Source organism: Cricetulus griseus, chromosome 2 (assembly GCF_003668045.3).
Source record: "Cricetulus griseus strain 17A/GY chromosome 2, alternate assembly CriGri-PICRH-1.0, whole genome shotgun sequence".
Classification (NCBI taxonomy): Eukaryota; Metazoa; Chordata; class Mammalia; order Rodentia; family Cricetidae; genus Cricetulus; species Cricetulus griseus.
Window position 1 is genome coordinate 38,330,049 of NC_048595.1, and position 26,490 is coordinate 38,356,538.

Genomic DNA, 26,490 nt, shown 5'->3' on the forward strand with positions numbered 1-26,490 from the left:
AGGCCGCATCTCCCTGGAGCCTCCCTCCCTCTCCTATCTCCTAATCCTCATTTCCGGGAGGTCATTTTAATTAGCAGGCTGTCATGGTGACTCAGCCTGCTGCTCCCTTCCACAGACAGGAAGGGAGTAGACTCCCCTGGACCCATTCATCACACAAAGGCACTTTAAGCTTCAGGAAAACACACTATTTGGCTTGCTTCGCCTTGGGAATTGCTTCAGCTGTCATTTTCTTTTATCACTCCTACCTGCCTAGGGTGCATTCCTTTGTCTCTTGCAGTCCCCTTAGCTGGTAGTCGCCCTGTCCTCAGTGCAGATTATCAGTGCTCACCTCCTTGATCCTTGTCACTAGGGACTGCAGACCTTAGCCACAGTAGTTCTTCAGAGCGAATGAGCAATGCTTTTTGTCTGGGGAGCCAGAGTTTCGATTAAACTACCCAGGAAGTTGAAAAATGGCTTTCAGAACAGCTTTCTGAAGTTGCATGCTGGGGCTTGAGGGAGCGAGAGAGCAGGAGGCTTATAGATACAGCAGTCATGTTTCTAAACCCGCTCTGCTTTTCAAAACCCTATTGTTCACAACAGCCGGCTTGCCTTTGGCTTGTGTGTGGCTGTTGCTTTGGATCAGAACATATGGAGACTACATTCCTAAACTAGAAACAATTGCAACCTGTGTCAAGTGAAGTCACCTGTGTAGTGACTATACAACTTAAAAAAGGTGAAGAAGGGCATACAGGGAACCGATCTGAGATCTGTGGTAGCTCTTGAGAGGGGTGTGTAGGTTTTCCTCAGTGCCATGGAAGACAAAGTCTGTGCTTACCTGGCTCCACTTTCCTACTCCACTCAGCCTTGAGTTGAAGGCTCACAATTCATTTCCCATTGGTAAAAGGGAAAAATAAATGATGAAATTTCTCTCTTTCCCCCCTCCCTTTCACAAGCATATGTATTATGCTGAGAACCCCATCTTGAAAGCCAGGGAGTGGCACTTAATTTTGTGCCCCAACATGAAAGGCATGTTCCTGCCCCCACAATAACTCCAGGTGTCATGTCTTTAAAAGGGGGTTGAAGGATCTTTGTGGTTCATTGAGCTCTTCTTGTCCCCTCTGCTGCCGGGGACATTGCTGGTTGAGCCCCGCAGGGATGGGTGCTTGTAAGGAGGGGGGTTTTCTTTCCTGTAAAAGGGAAACAACAGAAAGAGAAGACAGCCCATATACATGCTGCAATGAGTTCACCTGTGTGCATATCCATCTCCCTCACTGGACAGGGACCTTATAGGGACAGTGGCCTTGCCATCTTCTTCTCTGTGTCCCCAGAACCCAGTCCACATCTGGTTTAAAGCAGTCATAGTAGCTCAATGAACGTCTGTAGGATGGATGACTGGCCAGCCAATGGATGGATGTCTGTAGGATGGATGAGTGGATGACTGCATGCATTGCTTCATTCTAGGCCCACAATTCCAATCTGCTATCTTGCCATTTGCATTGCAACTAATTCAACACATTACACATGAGAAAGGAATGGGAACACACGCACACACACACACACACACACACACACACACACACACACACACACACAAAGCTATAGTTTGGAAATTTGGAAGGAGGCCAATGGGATTTCGCTGCCTATGGGCTTGGAATATCACTTTTGAATGAGAGGGAGAGAGGAGGAAGAAAGAGGAGAGAAGAGGAAAGGAGAAGGGAGGAGAGGAGAGCAGAGGAGGGCAGAGGGCAATTAGGGGGCTGGGACATCATTGTCATTCCCTGTATGGCCAAGGACTTCAGAATCCCAGTTTTATTGTTCAGCCTCATCACAGCAATTATAATGTCTGTCTTCCTAGCATGCTTGGAGACCTCAGACAGCAGAAGTGTGTCTGTTTTACCTCTATGTCTCCACATCCAGCACCCAGCACCCAGCATCCAGCACCCAGCACCCAGCACCTAACACCCAACACCCAACACCCTAATCTTACCACCATCATTCAGTGGTTTTTGTTCATATAAGAGATAATGAGCCCCTGTGAAGTGGGAACTGATTTTATTCACTGTTGCATTTTACCTTATCTGGTGCCTTATTTGTTATATTTTTGACTGACAAATTGATTTATGTAGTCACTGAAGTTAAGATTTATTCCAGGTGGGAAGATTGGTCTTAATTTTAAGGCCCAAAGAACTGCTGTGAATTCCCAAGTTGGATGATTTCAGAATATGGCCTTGGGCAAGAAACTGAACTTCTCTTAACTTCATTTGTACAATGAGAATAAACTATTCCAGTCTTCCAGTAGTGTCGTGAAGTTAACTCAGAGAACATGATTGAGCACCCCAGGAGGCTTCCCTTCCCTGCTGTAATTTGTTGACTGTGGCCCCAGAGACTCTGGACATGTCAAAGATAACAACAGACATTGATGCTGTCCTCAACTTGTTTAGGTTTAATGGAGACCATAAGTGCAAAACAACCCCTCCATTTGAAGATTACAACATGAAGTCAGAAGTGGTGAATGCTAGAAATAGCAATGGAGTGGGCTGTTTGAATTAGGGTATGCCTTGTGGCCACTGTGCTCTGACCTTGGCACAACTGATTTTATTCCTGGTTGATGGATCACAAACCACATGGAGATGGAGTAGGTGTCAGTACACACACAAAGGACACCTGGCCTGGACATTACCCCCACCCCAGTCTCAGTGCCTGAAAACACATATTCCTTGAAGATCTGGCCAACATGAGGAGACTGTCTAGTGCAGGTGAGATGAGTCTAGATCCTATGCCCCTTAACACTCTAGTCTTACAAAGCTCAAACTTGAACTGACGCCTACAGACTGTGTGAGCTTTTCAAGCTTGTTTGGTTGCAGCACAAGCAATGGAAGTCAGGTCCTCACACATACAAGTCAGTTGCTATAATCATATCCCCAGCCCTGAGACAGTATGACCTTAAAGGAGTCCATCCCTTCCCAGATATAAGGATCTATTTATTTTCCAGAAAGGAGAAGAATGCTTGGTTTTTCCTGCCTTGTAGACTCTGGTGAAAAAAGAGTTGGAGAAGAGGTACTTAGACTAAAAGGTGCCATCCATCCATAGGTCACTGTGAAGAGTAGTTCTTCACACCTCAAAGGATCACAGGACACAAACAGATATGGTTACATAGGACAAAGACTGACGTGAGGTCCCTAGAGAGATGGACTTGGATTTATTGCTACAGACAAAGCTATAAGTAGATGGTGTCATGGGAATAAGTTGTGCAAGGGCTGCAGAGGAGTATGAGAATGCAGAAACAACTTATGGGGTGGCTGGGAAGGCGAAGCATCACCGAAATAAAAGAGGGGTTACAGAGAAGGAAAGGAGGCCCTAAACAGCAGATAGCTCATACCTCTGTTTCTGTCTCTATTTCTTTAGACTCATCTGCTTTGGAAGCCAACTTTTTCAAGGCTTCTACAGCTCTGTGGACACCATTTAACACCTATGCCTCCACTTCCTGGGAGGCTGCACATCTATATATGTCACAGAACTTTGAGTTTGATGTGTTTGATTTTATTCGGTAATTCCCAAGTCAGGCTTGGTGTGGAGCAGGTACTTCTGGGGTGAGCGGTAAGTGGAAATGGACTTTGAGTCTTGAATGTTTACCAACACATCATCACTTCTCTGACCACATTGGTCTTAACCATTGCTTCAGGCTTTGTTTGGCCGTGCTTTTTGCTGCCTTCCCCAACTTGGGATAGCATCATTTTCTTTCTATTCCATCAATCTTCATGTCCTTAAAAAAAACAAAACAAACAAACAAACAAACAAACAAGTCCCAATCTCACTTTCTCCCTGAAGCCTTCTTGGGATGTGCCTGTCAAGTACTGCCCAGGTTGTGTGTGGAAGTAATAACATCTGGTTGTCACCTTTCCATAGGACAAAAAGCTTACGGGAGATGGTGTGTGTGAACACCCCTGCCCAGTTCTACCACTGTATATTCAGCTGACTTCACAGCTTATCTAGGCCTTAACATTTACAAGATCTGCACTAAGCACTAGGGATTCAGGAATAAGACTGTCCAGTGGTGAAGCCAGACCTGCAGAGATGCCAGTCAAGACACCATAGGGAGTATGCATGAAATGCAAGTAGGAGCCCAGATGAGGACATAGCTCTATCTTAAGCAGGAAGAGGGGCAGGAGAACAGAATGTGACATTTAGATAAAGTTTTAATGAGCTAGTAGGGAATCAGCACCTACAAAATGAAAGGGATAAAGGGAAAGGATGAACAAGTTATAGGAGCATAAAAATGGACAGCATGTTCAGGCTGATGCATAGGGCAGCAAGTGGGTGAAAGCAGGTATTCCCAAGGTCAAGGACATTGTAAGAGGCAGCATAGGTATTCCCAAGGTCAAGGGTATGATAAGTGGCAGGATATCAAATTAAAAATATTGGTTAAGGTCTTGGGTAGCAAGAAGAGGAGTTGGAATATTCCTATGAAGGTAATGGGGAGCCATGACGGTTTGTGAGTATGTGAGTATCTGATGTGGTTGTGTATGTTTATGTGCACTGTTAAGTGTTGTTAGATTTTGCATGTTATCAGCTGAAGTTCCCAATGGACTGATGCTATCTACACCACTCTAGGACTCATCACAGGCCTAGCACAGGATCTTCTCCTTATATACATATATCCTGATGTCACTACGCAGCAGCCAATGCTCCTGGCCTGTAGCAGAACCTGAGTCTACCTGGTCAAGGTCATTTTACCTCCAGGTTAATGCTCTGCCCACCTACTGAAGTATTCTTGGTCCATTTATTTTATCCCCTTTGGTTTTAGCTTTATGGCTGTGACACAAGGGTTAAAAATAAGTGTAAGGTCTAAGCTTTCCTGACCAAGTCTGAGCCTGAGCTCCCAAGCCCACATTGCTGCCTCTCCCCGGGACTTCTTCCAGAGGGGCAGCCTGGCACCCCAGAATGCCAACAGGCTTCTACCACCATGTGAGTAGAAAGTGACATCTGGCAATTATCCATAGAAATGGGAGAAAACAAAGATTAATTTTGAGTCAAAACATGTAATTTTCCTTTACAACCAGAACTGCTCTTTCACTTAAGCTATTTGATGCTTGGGTGGAAAATAGTACAAAAGGGGGGAAGCATTCAAATTCAAGTAGGAGCCTATAGTCCTGGGAATTCATTCTTAAAGGGTTACTTACCGATCTGGGGTTGAGTGCAGCTCACAGTGGCTCACCCAGGCTCAGAAGGAGGGGAATGGGGTAGATAGGGAGCTAATTTGGCTTTCCTAATTTAAAAGTGGATGCATTCTCCTCAACTCCACAAGTCTGTGGCCTAGTGAGGAAAGAAGTCTTTGCTGACAAGGACCTCAAACCTCAGGGTCAGGAATGCTGTGAACAGTTAAAAGCAGAGGCTCCTGGAAGGAAAACTTTGCTGCATCATTCTCACTCAGTGTTGAGCACCCTCCCAATCTGGAAGAACCTCTCCTGATTGAGGTTGAGTACCCCACAGAGGGGTCAGGCCTTGGGCTCTAATCCTAACTCCAACTCTGGACCTTGACACCCCTTCTGTTCCTTAGGTCTCAAGGTCCTCTCTTGCCATGCTCGCTGATGTCACCCCAGACTGTTAGGACTACTTCACTGATCTGTGACCATGACACATATAAGGAAAAAAAAAAAAGCTGTGAAGGATGAAGGTAATTTTTATGCAGGTTGACAGAGGACCCAAAAGAGATAATCCCTAAATTAACTTGTAAATGAGACGCTAAAAATTCTTTTGAGTTTTTACAAAGCTTTAAATGTTTAAGAACTTTAGCCAATCAAGAGTGACTTCTAAGAATGAATTAAGCATTTTCTTCTGGAGGTGAGTTCCTCAAAGGCGGGGTCATACCTTAATCCCCAATTCATTCCATCCATCCCTCCCACCAGAGCCTATGCAATGTACTGTCTTCCCTAGATATATGAGTGATGGAATTCGTGGGTGTATTCATGCAAGGATGTGTGGGACAGGCTGTTACTGCAAGGGGATAGAGAAGAAACATCATGTAGGGGTTTTTAATACCCCAGAATGGTGGACATAAAAGTCCCCAGATGCGCTGTTCCCAATCTGAGACAGGGTGTCATTGGAGCACGCAGCCATGAAGACTGTGTGAATCAGGCCTTACAGAAGTCCCACTCACTGAATTATGGTGCCTGAGCCAGCCCAATCAGGGAAGTCACGGGGCTTGTCACAGGCTATTATAAGCTGGCAGAAATCAGAAACTCCGAAAACATTTGGGGGCATCTCCTGTATGCTAGGCATTGTTCTAAGCTAGTGCCTAACCACATTAAGTTGTTATTATTTCTGTTTAACAGGTAAGTGTAGAAAGGTTTAAAGAGGCTAAGAAACTTGCCTAAAATCCCATCACTCATGAGAGCCTAAGACAGTCCTCTGAATGAGCTCTATTGCAGTAGACTTCAGATGGTTTTGAAATATGGAACCCTATCTTGTGTAGGGTTCCTATAGACCCTGTGACTTTGGGCAATCTTCTGTTCCTTTCTGGGTCTCATTTTCTTTTCTTTTCTTTCTTTTTTTTTTTTTTTTTTTGAGATAGGGTTTCTCTGTATTGCTTTGGAGTCTGTCCTGGAACTTGTTCTATAGACCAGACTGACCTCAAACTCATAGGGATCTGCCTGCCTCTGCCTCCCAAGTGCTGGGATTAAAGATGTGAGTCACCAATGCCCAGCCTGGGTCTCCTTCTCTCAAAGTGCAATACGAGACATATATAGACTAAATAAGATGATATACACAAAGTACTTCATGCAATAGGCAACACTGACTTAAAATTTTTATTATTAATAATAGATGATGGAGGAAGAATCATTGTGCTAAGTTCCGGAGGCACCAAAGAACATAGTGAACATCAGTGGAAAGAATGGTCTGGCAGGAGTATAGAGTTGGACACTGCCATGTCATTCCAGGAGCCTGGACCACTAGGAGAACAGGAGATGAGGCCCAGAGGTAGGGCAGTGCTAGCACATTCCAGATGCCACTGCCCAGATGCTCAGTGAGTGCTCTACCAACACACACAGGAACTCCCAGGACTTACAGCTACTGTTCAGCCCTCAGACATGATGGGTGTTCCCATCCCAGTCTTCTCTCCTCCTTGGATCTACAAGTGGGTCCATCAGAGGAGCCAGATGGGACTTCTTAAGGGTGTGTCCTCTTTAGCCCAAACATTCAAGTGTTAAGGGAAGGGGGCCATCATAGACTGATGGGATACTCATACACCTGGTACTAGTGTTAAAATGTAAAGCCCACAATAACCTGAAAAAATGTGTACAACAGTGCCTGCTTTACAGGTTAGGGGACTGAAAATTGCAATTCATTTAGGAACCTTAAAGAATGAGTGATCATGCGTTGTAGAATATATAAACTGCCAGGCTAACTTAGATCAGTGGCTGACTGTGGCTCCCGGCAATGCCCCATCCCTGGAGATTCCTATGATGGGTCTAGAATGAGATGGTCCACCATGCATGTCTGTACTGTTATGTAGACTGCAGATTGGAGCTCAGAGATACAGTTTACTGCATTGTAGAAAGTGGACCCTGAGCCATCATTCAGCCTGATCAACCTGATGAGTCAAGGTACTTGCTTGCCCAGGACCATGGGAAGCTGGTTGGCAATCTGGGCTGACATCCCAGAAACTGGAGGAGATGAAGCTTCATGGATGCCTGTGCTTAGGAAACACACCTCCTGGACCCATACTGATCCTTGTGACAGAGCTTGGGTTTGCCTTCCTGTGGCACAGGTAGGAAACTGAGGGGCATCAGAAAGCTAGGAGAAGCTTCCCTGAATACAGACCCAGGGAAGCAGGACTTGAGTCTGATTTCTTGGCTCTACCACTTACCGAAGCCTTGGCATGGGGACCGTAATCTTCTCAACCAAGGGATTCAAGCGGTAATAATCTAGAAATGTTCTTGCCACATTCCTCCCCAGCTTCATATCTGCAGGTGTGTGTTAAGAAACATCTCTGAAAAGAGGTCCAGCAGGGTGGAAAGAGGCCTAGTTATAAAAAATAAAAAGTGCAAATAAAGCAGTGATAAAGATGGTGTCACCCTCCCCCACCCCACTCTGGGGTTTTGGCAAGCATTGTCTTCTTGGCCCTCACAAAATCTTCAGTGATAATTACAATCCTCATTTTACAGACAAGAGAGTGAAAGGCACAGAACAGAAGGAGGGGAGTGGGAATTGGGGTCTAAGTAACCATACCCCAACATCTGTGTACCTAGTATTTAGGAATACTGGATTTTTTAGTCAGGCCTCAAGTAGTCCAGAATGAATCCCAATGAGCAAGAATCAAGGCCAAGAGCCCTTTGCTGCATATTGAGCAGGGTTTGCCTGACCCTCAAGGACCAGGCATCTCTCTTGAGAGTAATCTCAGAAAATCTCTCTGCCTCTATATAGAATCCCATTTCCCCTTGCTATTTGACAAATAATGAATCTCTAGGGAATAGATTTGTAGCATATGTATCAAATTATAAATTCCACAGGGAAGGAGAAAGCTCCAGTTCTATACTGGTATTAACATCCTGAGATCAATTAACACAACAATTGTGTATCTGCCTTATGCACTATATCGACATCTCTGATGTTCTCTGCCATTTCCTTTGTCTGCAGGACCTCCCTAATTCTCTCTTAGCTAATATATGTCGTGGGTTCTCCAATTAGCCACCACCTCTTCATTCGATTTCCCCGGATCTCCTGTGCTGTTGTCCCAGGGCTGAGAGTGTTGTCCTTGCTCCCCACCACCGTGGCTTTAGAACTGACCTCATTCAGAGTGTGTGCTACTTCTCACAGGGTGGAAACAGTGTTTACTCACAATGGTTCTTCCACCCCACCCTCATCAGCTACAAACACCCAAGCTGCCAACCTTCTCCATGAGTCTTCTCATCCCTTGACTTTGTCCACTCTTTCCATGCTCCCAAAATAGGTCAGCATCACCTTCCTGCTGGACAACTGCCATCCTGTTCTCTGGGCCTCCTGTCCCAGAATAACCCTTTATAGGATGTTTTCAACAGTGAAGTCAGGGGATGGATTCTCTGTCTCAGACCCAAGATTGTTACTCAGTGACTAAAACCCTTCAGTGTCTTCCAGTTGCTGTTCATAACTTGGCCTCTTATTGTGTTCTCAGTTCTCCTCTTGCTACCTTCCACCTCCCACCCTTTTGCATTTCCTACTCTTCCAATCCTGTAACTCCTAGGTCTTTATTCACCATGCATCCCATTTTACCACCATGCCAAGTGTGCCTTATGGGATCAGATTTGTCTCAGCCTCCAGACCTCCATCCAGTTATCACTTTAATGGGTATATCTTCCATGGTGCCTTTGCTTGGATAGGGTCTTCCTAGGTTTTCCATGGTATCTTTGTATAGTTCTTGGCCAGACTACTCAGCAATATTGCATTTCAACCAGCCCCTCTTTTCAACAGCCCCTCTAGCTCATACAACCTATGAGAAAGATGCCACCTTTGCTTGACTCAATCGTCTAAATACCTATGCGCTTGCTGGGCTGTAGCATGAGAAAACATGAAGAATGTCACCCAATAGCTAAGCAGTATTTAGTATGTGCTAGGCAATCTCATCACAATCCAATGAGGGCGGTTTGTTATTGTTCCTATTACTTAGACAAAGTAAGTGACTTCTTCGAAGGCTAGATACCTTATAAATACTGGAGTTGGGTTAAACCCAGGCCTTGCTTCTCTGGGACCTACACCATTTCACATTTGTATCTATCTTTCTCCTACCTAATAAACCATCTGGAACCCAGTGGAGAATATTTGCAGCCCTGACCCAGGAATACATGGAGCTGAGACATGCAGGGTGATGTGCACAGAAGGAGCACCCTGTGGCTGCTAGTCCAAGGGAATCTCTGAAGAAGGGCTGCTCCTACCTGGACTATAAAGACAGGACAGCTGAAGAGGCCTTCAGAAGGCCATAGGAAGAGTGCAGAAATGGTTTTCCATTCACACATGCATCTAATCAATATTTTCTTTGTCTTTCTTGGGCTGTGATAGGCAAAGGAACTTATCCAATGCTACATAGCTGATAATGGTAGAATCAGAAGTCAAATCCAGGCAGGTCTGATTCCAGACTATGAGTTTCCACTGCCCTGGGCTGTTTCTCAACTTGAAGGCACCTTTTCTGTCAAAGCCCGAGTCATCCCAGGTCAGAATGTGGTGGGAGGAGGAGAAACAGCAGGCCCCGTGTTTCTGACAGCGAGCTGCACTGCAGGCTTGCTGTGCTCTGGGGCTGCTACCTGCTTTCTTTCTTTGGATGTGTCTGACCTTCTCTGTCCCCTTCTCTGAAAAGCCCACAAGCGGGCACTGAGCATGGCCTTTCTGACTAGCAGCCCCCAGAGGCTGTCTCCTGGCAGGAGGCCTGCAGAGACAAGGTGGCTGCTTGAACCCAGACAGTGTCTAGTTGGCTCAGAGAGACCAAATTGTGGATGTGTGTGTTGAAAGGAATAGCTGCAGGGCATGGGAGAAATGAGAGGTCCCTGTGGACTGAGCTGGTAAGCTTCAGCAGACATTTTTGGAAGCAGATGTGTCTAGCCCAAATCCTGGTTCTGCCACATGCTATGGATAGTGGATTTTAATTTCCAAAGATGTCTGCCACATTGTCTCTGGTCTCGAATGCTCTTCTAATATGACCTTGATACTCCTTCCTCTGAAAAGCATAGTCTGTGTTCTTTCCCCTTGACTTTTAACTGGCTTCTAACCAAAAGAATGGCACAAGTGAAAGTGACATTGTGAGACTTGTGTGGCAAGGTCAGATAAAGCAAAGCAAAGCGACTGAATCCTGTATTTTGAAGTACTCAAGCTAGGGTCCCAGGCTTACAGAAAAGCAAACAGACCACCCAAAAGTCCTGGGACTGTGCAAAGAAGCAGAGGATAGACTCTTGGTCAGCTTTTACTTCTATAGTCCTCTGTCATTCCAGCCTCAGTCACTTTTTACCTACAACTCAATCAGACTCTTCCTAAGACCCTCCCACTGAGACTCATACAAATGTCTGACCCACAGAGAACCTGAAAGGATAGCATTGTTTTAAGTCACAAATTCTAGAGCAAGAGTGTTTAAAACAGAAACAGAGAACTAGACACTGAGTGACCTTTCACAAGCCACTCCATCTCCCTGAACCTTCATGTCTTTGTAAAACACCTGCTTCACAGATTGGCTGGGCTGCAGTGTGTGGCTAGATGTAGTTGATGAGTAGCACAGAGCTGATTGAAGGATGGATGGATGGATGGGTGGATGGATGGATGGATGGATGGATGGATGGATGGATGGATGGATGAGGGAGAGAGAAGCCTCATCTCTCCCTGAGTGTTTATATTGAGAGCCAGACTTGAGGTACCACAGAAGTAGTTGCCTTCCTCACCAACACCTTTGAAGATCTACAAAGGAATTGGGTTGTTCTTCAAAACTGAAGCTAATCATTTTGAGTGGGCTCTGTTGAAAACACAGTTCTAAAGGTGAGTCTTGTCTAGGACAGACCTCTTTCCCTTCCCTCCACTAGCCACAAAGCCTTATTCACTCCAGATTATTTCCTATACTGGCCCTGATTGAGTGAAGGAGCAGGACAAAGGTGAAGGAGAATAGAGATTGATTGAACATTTTCAATTAAAACAAGATGTCTTAGCAGAAAGATTTAAGATCCAGGTAAGGGGAAGCAATAACTTTCTTGGCTGGACCTTTTTCAATATATTGCAGTATTAAGAGAGGAAAAACTGGGGTGAAATCTCTCAGCCATTCATTATCCACCAAAATCTTGCGATAGTCTGCATGCTAAAAGTTTTTCCATTTGCAAGTTTAAGCCATTGGTCTGTTTCTCACAGACAGCAGGGAATGGTCAGCCACCAGGGCAGGTGGGGCTGAGAGCCTGAAGTGCTAAGGATGAAGGATGGATTCAGCTTGGGTGGTTGGAAATTTAGACTAATCCAGGGACTTACCAAGAATATTCTTGGTCCCAACCTCCTAATTCATGAAGCTTTTTAACAGGTGATAAGAGTTAAATGTATTCTGTGATTTTTCATCCATCCATCCATTCATCCATCCATCCATTTGTTGGGGTCTTCCTTGGGGTTAGTTGAAGATGAATTAGAGAAATCTACATTCAAGTCTAGAGGAGGAAAACAGCCTACCCCAGTTAACTATATCACCAAGCAGGTGGTTAGTTAGACTGTTGCCTTGACAAAAGCAGCTAGTAGCATGTGCTCTGTGCAATACAGTTACTGTTTACTACAGCTCAAAAAAGACCAAAGCACGAGTCTACATGTATTGCACAGATAAGAAAACAGTAATCAGGGTTTATGTTATTAACCCAGAGTCTCATTCTTTGAAAGTGATAGAGGCAGAATCAAACCCCAGGATCTTCTCAGCATGTGTGTGCTGTCTCTTCTCTAGAATGTGATAAAAAAAAATCCAAGCACAAAATTCTCTCACCATGTAAAGGGAGACTGAATCTCAAATGGAGAAATTGTGAAAGGCTTCATGGGGGCAGATGTGTAACTAAATTCCAAAGGACAAAGACAACCCTAAAAGGGGAGAAAGGGGACTGATAATGCAGGCCAATAGCAGATCATTTGCCTAGCAAGGCCCAGTGTTCAACCTTTTCTACTTCCAAAATAAAGGAGGAGTGGTGGAGGCACATGTCAGGAAAGGCACGAGTGAGGCAAGGGACCATGACCTGACATGAAAGACAGTAGGGAATATTGAAATCTCACAAAACTGAAGTGTGGAGTGGAAGATAAGACTGTGATGCAGCAGGGGCCAGGCTCATCAAGTCTTTAACTGAAAAATTAAGGACTGAAACTCCTTTTCTGAGTGCTAGAGAGATGGCTATGTTGCTAAGAGCACTGGCTGCTCTTCAAGAGGACCAGGTCAGAATCTTAGTACCCATCCAGTGGCTCAGTCCCAGGTCTTGGTGATATGATGCCCTCTCTGGCCTCTGTGGGCACTGCAGACACATGGTGCACAGACATACATGCTACAGAAACACTCATACACATAAAATAGAAATAAATAAATCTTTGAAATAAAACCCTCTATTCTATAGGCAATAAAAAACAGTGAATATTAGGGATTGTGTCTATCATTCTTTTATTAACATATATTCACTGATTACCTACTATGTTCAGACTTTTTGGAAGATTCACTGTATAATGACCAAAAAGCAAACAAAAACAATGGTTCCTAAGGCTAGCACTAGAGACATATCACAGAGGACAAAAACATGGCAAAGTATGATTCTAATAGTGCTATGAGAAAATGTGGTGAAAACCTGAGGATAATGGAGACGTGAGCATCCCTCTCTGAGAAGGGGACATATAAACCAACGGTGGGGACAGGCACAGCTTCACCGATGAATTGAGGAGAGTACAGGAGAAGATCTTCCAATGGAAGAGAGACTGAAAGTGGCTAGGAAAGAGTGACATACAAGGGGAGATCTCTGAAGGCCTTGCTGTAGGCCATCGTAGAGTATCAGCTCCTCCTAAGTGACCGAGAGGCTCCTGGACAGTCTGAAGCGGGCAAAGGACACGGCTGGATTTACACATTTAAGGGATCACTGTTGTGTTAAACATCTTAAGCAAGCGTGGAAACAGGAGAGTAATTATGGTCCAGGGAGTGGATGTGGGGATCTGGGTAATGCAGAGGTGATGGGGATCACAGGGTTCTCAAGGGCTCTAGGAGACAAACAGTGACTGAAGGAGCCTCTGTTCTCCTGCCTCAGGCCTCAGATCTGGAGCACCTGTGTGAGCTCATATATGAGGATTAAGAGCCTGCAGGGTGGTGTCCTGGGCCATTTCCCTCCTCGGTGCCTAACTTCTCTGTGAGTAAAAGTATTGAAATGTGCTTATAAGCCCCGTCTCCTCATCCTTCCATCTCACAAACATTCCTGAGGAACCACTGATACTGAGAGAAAACACAAGCACCCCTGTCCTTGCAGAGCTTACATTCCTGTCACAGGAGCCAAATGTAAACAAATACACTAGACTGTGATAAGCATGGGGATAAAGAGCAGGGGACAGGCAGTGCAGGCAGGAAGCCATCACAGCACTAAGCAGGGTGGTCAGAGGGGCCATCCACAAAAAGGCAGGCTTGCAATGCACTTGAAGGAGACTGAGGGGCTCATCGTCAAAAGCGGGGCTTGTAAACGCCAGTTGATCACAACGGGATAAAAGCGAACCTGGGGGATGAGTCCCTCCATGTACACACATACTGGTACATGGCAGTTTCCAACTCTCACAGCTCAAATCTCACAAACCTCCCTCCGGATCTGGGGCCCGCCAACAGCCCTGCTGCCTTCGGTCCACTCCATTTGGCTCCATTAAAGCCGCTAACAGGCTCACCTGGCCAGCTCTGGCCTGCACTGCTGAGCGCTAAGGTCCTCGCCACTCATCTTACTTCCTCTTCTGCTCTGTGTGGGCCACATGCAGCTCTGCTCCCTACCCTCATTTCGCTGATGAGACATCACAAGTCACTTGTCCCATGAGACACATCATGTATTTGTCCCAAGGAAGACTGAAGGCCGTTCACTTACTCTTTCATTTTCAAGGTTGCTAAATGCTACTGTACATCAGACCTTGTGCTAAGAATATCAAGCTTCGTGACGGTCTCTTCTTGCCATCATATTGTCTCCAAATCAGAAAGCTTAATGCTTACATGTCCTCCATCTGGAAAGCATTCCTCTGCTCACACTGCTGTCCCTAGCTGCTATGGGCGATCAGCGTAAAGCGGGAGGATTAATTCTGGGGGGGGGGGGGGAAGGGTGTATGCCAAAGACAAGCCATTTCTCTTTGGTAAGGCTGACAGCACTGCTAGAATATTAAGAGGCAGCTATCTAGGGGCCTCTAGGTAAAGCCTGAAGAACAATGTGGCGATGAAACATCTTTTGTCTCTGCTTCCCTTGCCAGTCCTCCTACAAGGTCAGACAGGAGCATGACTAACCAGATGAATCCTTCTCCGGAGTGAGGGTACAGGCTGCAGGTATAATCACAGAGGCCTTTGTAATTGCAAGAAAGTCTCCCAGACAGCCCTGAGAGTAGGAGGCCTAAGAAATAGGGAGGTGGGTGGGAGGAAGTGAGGGTGGGTGGGAGGGAAAACAAAAGAGAAAGATGCAGACAGGGAGCTACTTAGAGACGCTCATCAGGATGAAGCTGTAAGAAGATAAGGAGAGAAAGATAATAAAGGTGCAGAGAGAGTTGGACTTGAAAAACTGAAGGAAAATGCAGTCAGGGCCAGAGATCTGGAAAAAATAGGAGGCAAGCAACAGGAACAGAGAGAATGAATGTGATTGGAAAGCCATATATACAGGCATAGAGAAGAGGGAGGGACGGAAGGTAGGAAGGAAGCAGATGATGGGACAAGAAGGAAAAGCAAGAAGGGAGGAATACAGAGTGGGCAAAAGAGAAACTGTGGGAGGCAGTGAACAGGCAGGAGGGAATGGTTTACTGAGGGGAAGTCAGCTTCCTGGGAAGCGCTGGTGTCCAAGCACCTTATCCAGAGGCTCACCTCACCAGGAGGCAGCCTACCTGTGACCAGGGGGAAGGGACTCTGCATAGCATCATCAAACAAACAAACAAACAAACAAAGAATTATCCTAACTCTGGGGCTCCATGTTAGTTTCTATTTGCCATTCTAACAAGTGCCTTAAAATACCAGACATGCATTTCCTTACAGCTCTGAGGACCAGAGTCCAAAGTTTCCCTGGGCCGAAGAAAGTGTTTCCAGAGCTACACTTGCTCAGGAGGCTGCAGGGGAGAAACCATTCATTTCTCCTGGTTGTTGGTATTCCCTGGTTTGTGGCTACATCACTGTAGGCTCTGTTTCATTGGTCCATAGGTTCTCGCTTGGCTCACACCTCAAATGTCCTTCTGTTTCCTTCCCAGATGGATCCATGTGATGCCATGTAGGGCCCACCTATTGAGATAGGATGCTCCCATCTCTAGGCTCTTAATGAGCCAAACAAGGAGAAACTGTCCTCCAAGGACAGAAAGGAATGGAAAACGAAGCAACAGGACAAATAAACATCATGGAGAAGCAGAAGGGCTTCGGAGAGAAGTACAAAGCAATTTGCAGGCCAAATCCAGGGTTGGTGCAAGGACTGAGACTCTTATACAAACAAATATAGTTTGTTTTGAGACAGTCTCACTATATATCCCTGACTTAGTGTTGAATTCACAATGTAGATCAAGCTGGTCTCTAAATCACAGCCTCTGCCTTCCACATGCTAGGATGAAAGTTGTACCACCTTCCTGGAGTGTTACTGTAAATTGGGTTTTAGTACTATTTCTGACTTCCTTCCTTTCTTTCTTCCTTTCCTCCCTCCCTCCTTCCCTCCCTCCCTCCCTCCCTCCCTTTTTCCTTCCTTCTTTCTTTCTTTAGTGTTGTTGTTAGTGTTGGTTTTCTGCCCTCAGTGCTGGATCCCAGCACTATATCTGGAATGCCCTGGGGTTGGGTGGATGCTTTGCCACTAAGCTGCTGCTTAGCCTTGTTGAGAGAAGCTGTATCTTACTCCAAAGCCACAGCAAAGAGAAATAGCATGATCATTGTGGATATGACATTTTGAGGGACCTTAGCACTGGTCATTTCCAAGGCCTTTGTGTACTCAGACTGCAGGCAAATTGGCAGACTGACTCCCGATGACAAACGTGCTGCCTGCCACACTTGGGCCTGAACCACCACTCTTAAGACCTATAGAGAAAGCTTGGGTACCAGCATAGGACACACACTCAAACTGACTAAGAACAGCTAGAAAAGCCATAGAAAAAGTACACCATGAAGCCAATTACATACACAAGCAGACCCCTAAGACCCCTAAAGACTGTTTCTGTGGAAAAGGGAACAATTATGGGTCCCAGGAATTGGGATCTGGTTGTCTTTGGAGGCCATTATTCAGCCTGATTCTTCTCTCTGAGTACATCTGTTTAATAAGGGCCAAGAAGGAAGACTCAGGAGTGTCAGGAGAAACTTTCATGCCCTTGTCCCCATGCCTCAGCCTTCTGGGTGCTCTCTGGGCCTTTGGTTTCATCCAGCATTGATGAGAATGATGTTCCCACAATGGCTAATCTTGTGACTCCTTGATCTTCACCCTACACTGATTGCCTGACATCTTCAGGGTGAGAGCCACATATTCAATCTGAATTCCATGGCCTGTCTCCTGACAACATTTTTGGACTTCTATTTGGAATGTGGGTTTAGAAAGCATGGCCTTTAATCTTTTCTTCTGAGCATTTAGCCGAGTGACTGGGGACAAGCTCCTTCTTAGAGCTTCAGTTTTCCCATCTGTTAAATGGATAGTGCTGCCCACACCCCAGGATCACCACCTTGGGTAATACCCAATTGTGGCATGCAGCAGCTCTTAAAATTGTCACTACAGTCTATGAAACTGTCATTTCCAACAAAGTGTGAGCTCTTCGAGAACAGAGCTTTGTCAAGTTCAAATATATCTCTAGAGATAATGAGCACATGGTTGACTTAATAACAGACACAGCGAGAAAGAGTAAAACACCAAATACCAGCGTAAGGGGAAGAAAGAAAAGGCTAAAGATGGGGAAGGAGAATTAAAGAAATCTTTTTGAAAATTCTGCTCCCTGGAGATCCAGGACATCCTGTGTGCCTCAGTTTCCTCTGTAGTAAAACTGGCTTCAGGCTGAACCAGATGACCTTGTTTTAATCCTCACCCTCTTTGTTCTGTCCAGGGACCTTTGATGTCCTTTCTTCCCAAGTAGATGAGAACAGCCTTAATAGGCTAGAAGGGAGGGTGTGCCTACCATTCTATTAGGGAACTCGGAAGAGAAGTCAGGTTAGAGGCTGCCTGGACTAGAACAGACGTGTACCTGAGCTCAGGGGTGACAATGCTTGCTTTTGGGCTTCAGAAGGTATCAGGCAGGCTGGAATCATTCATTAGTCTTTAATCATGGATTCATTTAGCTGACATCTACCAGTCACTTCCTGCCTGCTAGGCTACACACAACAGACTATGTTTACACGGAGTGAATAAAGCAGACAGGGCTCTGTCTTGATCACTCACAGTCCAGGCACTATTGACACTTGAAGCTGGATGCTTCTGTTTTGTGGGACTGTCCTGAGCTCAGCACGGTAAGGTGTTCAGCAGCATCCCCGGCCTCTCCCACTAGATGTCAGCAGTGCTCCCCATTGTGGAAACCAAAGCTGTCCTAAAGCATTACCCAGGATTCTCTGGTGGACTGGGGTAGGGGGTGGGAGTGAGGTGGGGGGGTTGTGGGTGTGGGGGTGGGGGTGGGAGTGGATAACATAACTCCTAGGTTGATCACTGGGCTAGAGGCTACAGAGTATCTCGTAGACATCCTACAGGTGAAATGGAAGAGGCGAGAACAGCTTCACTGTGCAGAGCTTTAGCTTATCTAACTGGAACTAAAGGTCACTGAATGGACTGCCACAAACTGTATTAGCCCTGTAAGGAGGTCTAGCTCTTGTCACTTTGGCTTTGCAGAGGGGTCTCCTTCCATTTCTAGCACAGTACATTGTCTACGGTTCCTGGCCCTTCTCTACTTGCCCTAGGCCCCTAGTCTTTGCCATTCAACTGTCTATTTGAGACCTATTTCTCACTCCTATTATCTTCTCCCTCCTGTTCTGACATTGTGCCCTGCCTCTGCTTCCACTCCAAGCAATGGCCATTCCCAGCAGTGTTGCCTTTTCCCCAGTTAACTAGAGATTGACTGAAAATTTAAATTGGGCCCCTAAATCCTCTGTGGCTGCCTCACTGGGCTCCAGTTCAGGGATGGCTGGGGCTGTGCTCCCATCTCAGCTCAAGGGAGGTACTCTCTGCTTCTCTAAGGGATGCTCAGGCCCTGCTTGTCTTACACATAGTTTTAGAAACTTCGAGCTGATACTAGTTAAGTCAAGACTAAAGACCAAAGTCAATGTCTGGAAGTAGCATCTTGGGAAGGGAGAGGGGCAGGGAAGACAGGGGTGAGTGAGAAGCATAGAGGGAACCTGCCTTCTCTCCTGTTTGGCTTCATTTGCTGGAAGCTTGACAGCCTCCTGTGGGTCAAGTCTACTCTGCCTGTCACAGTTTTCTCAAGCATAAAGTTAAAAACAAGGACTGATGTACTAATTTTTTCAAAAGCTTTCAGCTCAGATGCACTCTAAGCCTCTGGGTCTGGAGTTTTTCCCTAGGGCCAGTTAGGGGATCTCTGCCAACTTTGATATTGCAGACAAAATGGTATGTGTGTATTTGATTTTTCTGAGGGAGAGGACTCATAATATCCTAAAGTTTTAATACCCTTCCAAATGCCAAGAACCTGTGGGTATAGACCATTGAGTCTATCATCACCTTCCAGGAAATATTCCTTCTTGCTGCTTCCTTTTTAAAGATTTTTTTAAAAAAATATCTCTTGTATCGGGCTGTGTAGTTGCATGCATGCCCCTGGAAGCCAGAAGAGGGCGCTGAATCTTCTGGAACTGGAGTTACAGGAGGTGTGGGCTACTCAGTGTGCATGCAGGGAACTGAACCCAGGTCCGCTGGGAAGAAGGAGTGCTCTTAACTGCTGAGCCACCTGGCTAGTCCCTCTTAGCATGTTTGACCTTTTCCTCACTCATATTCTGTCTTTGCTGGAATTAGCAGGGATCTAATGCAGAGAAGTGAAATCAAGCTACATGTAGTCTTAGAGGAACCATGGGCAGAGTATTCTAAGCACATCTAAATTAATGTAGACCTCAAAGGGCCTGGTAACTCAGTTTGCCGCAAAAGTCAAAGAGCCGTGCAGCAAAGATGGATTCTAACTGGGTGACTGCAAAATACATCAGGGTCCTAGCCACTCTATAAGGGAGGACTGGGGGAAGCACCAAGCTTTGGGCTCAGAACTACTTCGGGTCCATGGAATGGTTTGCTTAAGGATAGGTTATAGAGTTCTGGGTCTTTAAAAGAAACCTACTCTCCTTTGCTGTGTCTTCACTCCCAGCTGGGCTTGGGTCTGCAGCACTCACGTGCTTGGGGGAGGAGCTAACACTGAGTAAAGTTCTGTGTTTTGTCTCAGCTTGCAGCGACATTGGATGGACCACGGACTCCCCTCCCTCCCATCCTGGGTTTCAGATTCTCCATTTATATATTAGGGACGACAGGTTTATTTCACAGTTTAGCCAATAAGAGCTGATTATGGGTCACATAATGCCTGTTATCCCAGCTTTGGGGCATCCTCTCCACAAAAGCTAGAGATGCCTCCATCCCTAGGAGGGCTGGCTATTGGGCTTGAAATTAAGATTCTTAGGATCCTCCTGGCTCTGATATTTTAGGACTGTCTTTCCTGCTCTACTTTCTTTTTAGCTATTGTCTTGAGCTTGAAATTTAGGAGATACAATTAACATTTGTAGCCAATTACTCTCTTCCAGGCATTGGGCAAGCTTCATTTGTTACTCATATGGGGTAGATTGTTACTCCCATGTTAGAGTGTAGAAGACAGGTTCAGAGATGTTAGTTGTCTGATATCATTCAGCCAACAGTTGCAGGGTTACAATTTCAACCTGTCTGACATACTACAAGGCCTGTACCTTTCAGAAAATTATTACTATGTCATGGTTCTTTATTAACTTTAAAAAGTGAATTCATTATTTGATATCAAGTGAGCATCTTCTGTGAAATGTACATAGTGTGTTCTTAGGATTTGGAGACAATTTTGGTCCTATTCTTGATCAACCCTTGAAGAAAACAGATAAAACTGCAATCCAAAACAATAGCTATGCTACCATGGCAGAGGAAAGTAAGTAAGCAAGGCTCAGAGGTGGAGCTTAGTGTTGAAGGGACCCTGGAAAGCGAAAGCTCTCTCTCTCTCTCTCTCTCTCTCTCTCTCTCTCTCTCTCTCTCTCTCTGTCTGATGAATATTTTAAAAATGTATTTGTGAGTGCATGTGTCTCTGTGTGTGTAGGGCAGAGAACAATTTCCAATGTCTTCCTCAAGAACATCACACACCTCTTTGAGACAGAGTCTCTCATTGGCCCAATATGCACTAATTATGTTAGACTGCCTGGCCAGTGAGTCCCAGGGATCAGCTTGTCTCTGCCTCCTTAATGCAGAGATTACAAGCACATTCCACTACATCCTGGAATTTTTACACGGGTTCTAGAGGCCTAACTTGGGTCCTTATGCTTGAGGCAGGAGCAAGTGCTTTATTGACCTATCATCCCAACCCCTAGATTAGTCTCCGCTAAACAATATAGTCAAAAACAATTGAGGATCTTTATAAACCAGGTGTTTTCTAGTTGCAGAGACACAGCTGCACCAAACATTTTTACTTTCAAGGAATTGGCCTTACAAGAGGAAAGATAGACAGTAAGCAAACCAACAATTTTATGGGAAGATGGAAACTAGGGTCGTTAGAGGAAAAGTGGGAGATGGCGGCATAGAAAGACCAAGGTATAGTGGAATTTCTTTGTACACAGTGCTCTTGAGGACATCCCAGCTTCGTATCAAGCAGAGCTGAAAATGGTCCTATGCACACAGGATGGGTTTGAGGCTGTGTTCATATTCCCAAAGTTTGTCCAGTGTTTAGAACAGAACACTTTCTCTTTGGCTTTTTCTTACTTGAGTGTTCCCCCTCCCTCTCTGCCTGTTCTCACACTGCTGACCTGTCTGTCTGCCTGATTGTTTCCTTCTCTCTCTGATAAATGTGAGCCAAGATAAATGCAATAGTAGGATCTAAAACAAGCCTGTTCTTTGTTCCAAGCCAGGTTAGACCTCATGCTCTTCTTCATTCCTTGGCAACAGGAAATCATCACTTCTGTCATTTCAAGATCCCTCTGCCTGGAAGGCTATGCCAGAATCTCTGCATCAGTGCCTCCAGATAACTACAACTAACTCTTTGTAGTTCAAGCTCAGATGTCAGTTCCTCCACAAGACTTTCCTGAAGGCTAAACCCTCCTGGTATTTACTTCTACATGCTCCTTCACAAGCCCCTCCCTCAAATGACTGTAACTTTATATTTGCAAATGCACCTTTCTATCTTACTAGACCATTAAGTTTCCTGACCACAGGACCTGTGTCAGGGTGTCTGGTACATTATGTGTTCAACTAAATATCCTCCTTGAAAAACAATGATCATTGCTAATGCAATGGAAGGAAAGTTGGCTCTTTCTGTTCTGGACTGAAGTTATCTCTTGACTTCACAGAAATCAGGTTTATATCATAGTAGTAAATGGATAATATAATTGTGAAAAGAAAGCTCTCTAGGGACTAGAGGTGGGTATGAAGGCCAATACTATAAGGATGAAGTGGCCTAACTCTTTCTCTTGTACTCCTAGTGTGTCAGAATGAGGGATCCTGAAATGAAGAGAAAGAAGCCTTGATAGCTACATCAAAAAAGCTGGAGACTGATTCTTTCTTGACTGCAGAAATGAAAAACGGTCTGAGGAGGTGATGGCCCTCTCACACCACACAAGTGAACCCTGGATCCAGTAGTCGTGTTCCTTTGGCAATCAGTGAGCTATTGGTATACTGTAAATCCAACAAGCTCCTCTTGAACCACAAGCTCTCAAAGCAATGCTCTACGGGTTTGTGCAGAGCAGAAGCCTGAGACTCATGCCTGGGAACCATTAGACCTAAGATATGCTCACATGCACCCATGTCTCCATTGCTCTTGCCCATCTCTTTTCCTCACAAGACTTCCTTCAGTTCCTGGGAAGAACATGCCTTTTCCCAATACTTGCTTCTCTACAGCCTAATATACAAAAAGTAAATAGATAAATAAATAAGCCTTGGACAAATGAGAAGCAATTCATCCCCTACCCCCTGATTTCCTTGTGTGCAAGATGGCAATAACCTGGTACTAATGAGAGTTTATGAAGGTTAAATGGTATAATGAATGCAAAAGCACCCAGCATGGAGTTTAGCCAAAGCAGATGCTCAAAAGTCAATCATGGATGTTATTTTTTTTGTCTCTAACCACACCTCCTGACTTCAAATCTTCTCCGAACACCATCATGATATTTTCTGCACTTACCAGTACCCCACTGGCTAGAGAACCATGAAGTATTTGTGCAAGAGGGTACCCACAGTAGCATTTGTCTACTTTATTTTCCTGTTCTTAATGTTGTCCCTGCTTGTAATTCTCCATTTCCACATGTATCTCCAAATTAATCTTCTATAGTTCATGAGGGGCTGACTCTTGGTGAGAATACAATGACTTCTGTCTTGGCCAATAGTGCACTCAGTGTTTGCTTGCCACAGATATTTGTTAGGTACAGCATATGGTCAATGACACTCAGTTATGAGCCTAGAGCAGGAATCACCCTTGCTATAGTTTGCATCTTGAATGTCTTCCAAAGGACCCATGTTAAAGGCTTGGTCCCCTGGCCTTCTTTGGAAGTTGTACAACCTTTAAGAGGAGCATCCTGGCAAGAGAGCCTTAGGTCATTAGTCACACACAGTCCAGGCCCTTCTTTTTGCTCCTTTTGTTTCCTGGCTGTTAGGCAAACAAAATTGCTTCAGATGTATTCCCTATTATTGCTTCATGATTTCGTCCCCTAACTATCACCTTAGGCCCCCAAATCATGGATCTATCAGACTATGGACTGGAATCTTTAAAATAATGATCCCAAATAAGCCTTTTCCCTATAAAAGGACATATATATATATATATATATACATATATATATGTATATATATATGTATATATATATATATATATATATATATGTGTGTGTGTGTGTGTGTGTGTGTGTGTGTGTTCTTTGATAATAAACCTGTAATGAGAAAAGGATTCCTTTCCCTACAAAAGAGAAAATATGATTTACTTATTTGGGATCATAGTTTTATATATCCTTTTATAAGGGAGGATATCTGCCAGTAGTTACTTGCAGCCATATTGTGTCTATGAAGGGCGAGCTTATGGGAGAATGGGCTCAACATTTAGAAATACAGCAGGGGCACTGAGGATATGCCTGACACCAAGTTCTTATAACTTGAGTCTCCCAAATAGTTCCTAAAATCCATACTCTTTTGTATTTAAAAGTCTAGGAAGCTGGTTTCTTCCCTTTTAGTCAGTTGAGGTGGATTTCTGTTACATGCTGCCCCATTTTGGATAGCAGAAGACCTTAGTGTTTGCACATCAGGCTCCACAGTTTACAGGTATGGAAGAGCTTTGCAACACTGCATAAATGGTTTTCCCACACAACCCCAGGAAGCCCATAATACTTCAATTCATTTTATCTTTCATGCCGGCCAGAACATGGGCAGGTTATTTGCCTGGGTAGGGTCATATTGATTTTCGTCACAGAATACCAACTCTTTGTCCAACAGAGAGAATTTTCTAATTCAGGTCCTTGTCATGGGCCAGTTTTATTTTGCATGACAATGCTTTGGTTCCCCAAGTGGAACTGCTCATGGCCTTCTCTCTCCTTCCACACAGTGTAATCAGCAGCAATTAATTCTAATCACAAGGAGACAGTGAGAATGAGCAGAGCATTAATTGGACAGAAGTAATCAAAATCTCCCTGAGCTCACAGTTGGTACCTGCATGCAGGGAAACGTGAGTGGGTACAAGCATATGTTGTGTGTGTGTGGGCGCGTGTGAGCACATACATACACACACACACACATACACACACAGACTCACAGACACACATACATACACACACACACACACACACACACACACACACACACAGATCCACATGCACACAGACTTATACACATAGGCACACACAGAGCCACACACATATACACACACACACAACACACACACACACACACACACACACACACACACACACACACACACACACTGACTGGCTACAAATGTGTTTTCCATGAAGGAAAAATTACTTCAATGAACAATAAAAAGGAGTAGAAGATGAGGGTGCTGTAGTAGGAAAAATAGCAAAGACTTTGAAATCACAAAGATCCTACCACTAGTCAGTAGTTTAAACCTAGCTTTCTTACTTATAAAATGAGGACACGTTGCCCTACTTCAAAGTAGCTTAGAATATTAAGTAGGATAATGCAATGGAAAGTACTTATTTTTGCAGCAGGACTCCTGTAAGTGCTAGACTCCCTTCTTTTCAAATTAAATATCTTTTGTGGATGGTGTGGAAGGAAGGACAAGGGTATCTGAAATTCAGATTAAATGTTCTTGATTCAGCCAAGCCCAGCCAAATACCTACCTTCACCTACCACACACACACACACACACACACACACACATACACACACACACACACACACACACACTTTCTCTCACTTATTTTTCTGTTGGTTTGTAAATTCTGACAGGATAGCCTGGTATTCTGACACACTGCCCGATAACATTTATTGAGTACTTGGTATTGGAGCCAGTCTTGATCTATTTGCAGCATTTAGCACATCTGTCTTGATTTCAGTTGCACTCATACATTAAACTTTACATCCTTGAAAATGTAGGCACTGTGGTGCACATCTGTAATCTTAGCAGTTGGGAGATAGAGAATCAGGCTTTCAAAGCCAACCTTGGCTACACAGGGAACTCCAAGCCAGCTTCAGTTGCCTCAGAAAGCAAAATTAAAACCAAAACAAAACAAAGAAATAACAAAAGAATTAGGCTAGAAGGTTATGCTCCATACAGTCTTTGTAACTTGTTCCTCAGAACTCTCTGCCTACTCTGAGACCTTCCCCAGTAACAGCAGCCTTTGGTCTATGCCATCATTAAAGTATCTTGTGATCCAACTCCTGTCCAGTCTCTCTTCCATGATGATCTTGTGGTTTGGCCACTCTGTAGTGCTAGTCAACTGCCAATGTTCCATCTTGTACAACATCTTTCTGAAATTCTCTATCTGATCAGATCCTTCCTTCTCTCTTTTCTTCTTTTATAAAAGCAGCGGTTGTGGTTGTATGAGATCATTCCTAAAAGTGCTCCATCAACCGTGATCAATTATACAGTATCACATTAATTTTTGTATGGCACTTTGAAACTGAAAGTCATACCTACTGACCTGTGATTTCTTTCCCTCATTGTGTTTGAAAATGTCGCAAATGTCACTTAACCTCTGTGCTGCCTAATTTATCTATCAACATGGTTAAGACATAGAGCATCAGACACAGGTCAAACATTCCTCAGATATAGGTAAGATGAACATTAAACAGACAGATTGAGCAAAGCAGGTGGCCATCTTATTGTGGATGAGTTTCAACCAATCAGCTGAAGAGAAAAGAGAAAAAAAAAAGAGAGACTGAGAAAGGGGAACTCCTCCTGTGTGCCTGCTTAAACTAGGACATTGGTGTTCCTGGCTTTAGGACAGGAACTAAAGTGTCTGTCTTTGGGTTTCATGTCTTCTGGCGTCTGGACCAATACTTGCACCAGTCCTCCCTATTCTTAGGCCTTTAAACGAGATTACAAAATGAGATTACAGCTACTTAGTATCTCTTAAGACTCTATTTGTTGACTGCACAGCTTGGAAATTTAGAGCCTCCACAACTATACAAGTTAACTCCTTATCACACATAATCTGTATCATTTATATCAATGCACATGTATGTGTAACAATAG

At 44.6% G+C, this 26,490-nt stretch overlaps 1 protein-coding gene across 1 annotated transcript in view; it reads right to left on the reverse strand.

Moving 5' to 3' along the window:
- Positions 1-1,045: 1,045 nt before the first annotated feature.
- The window catches only part of Agbl4 (ATP/GTP binding protein like 4), a 1,036,629-nt gene continuing 1,011,184 nt past the window's right edge, over positions 1,046-26,490 (reverse strand). The window contains exons 13-14 of the mRNA XM_035438666.1: positions 7,847-7,943; positions 1,046-1,166 (exon numbers count right to left, since the gene is read on the reverse strand). Coding sequence (XP_035294557.1) covers positions 1,046-1,166; positions 7,847-7,943 — 218 coding nt within the window. The remainder of the gene's footprint in view (positions 1,167-7,846; positions 7,944-26,490) is intronic.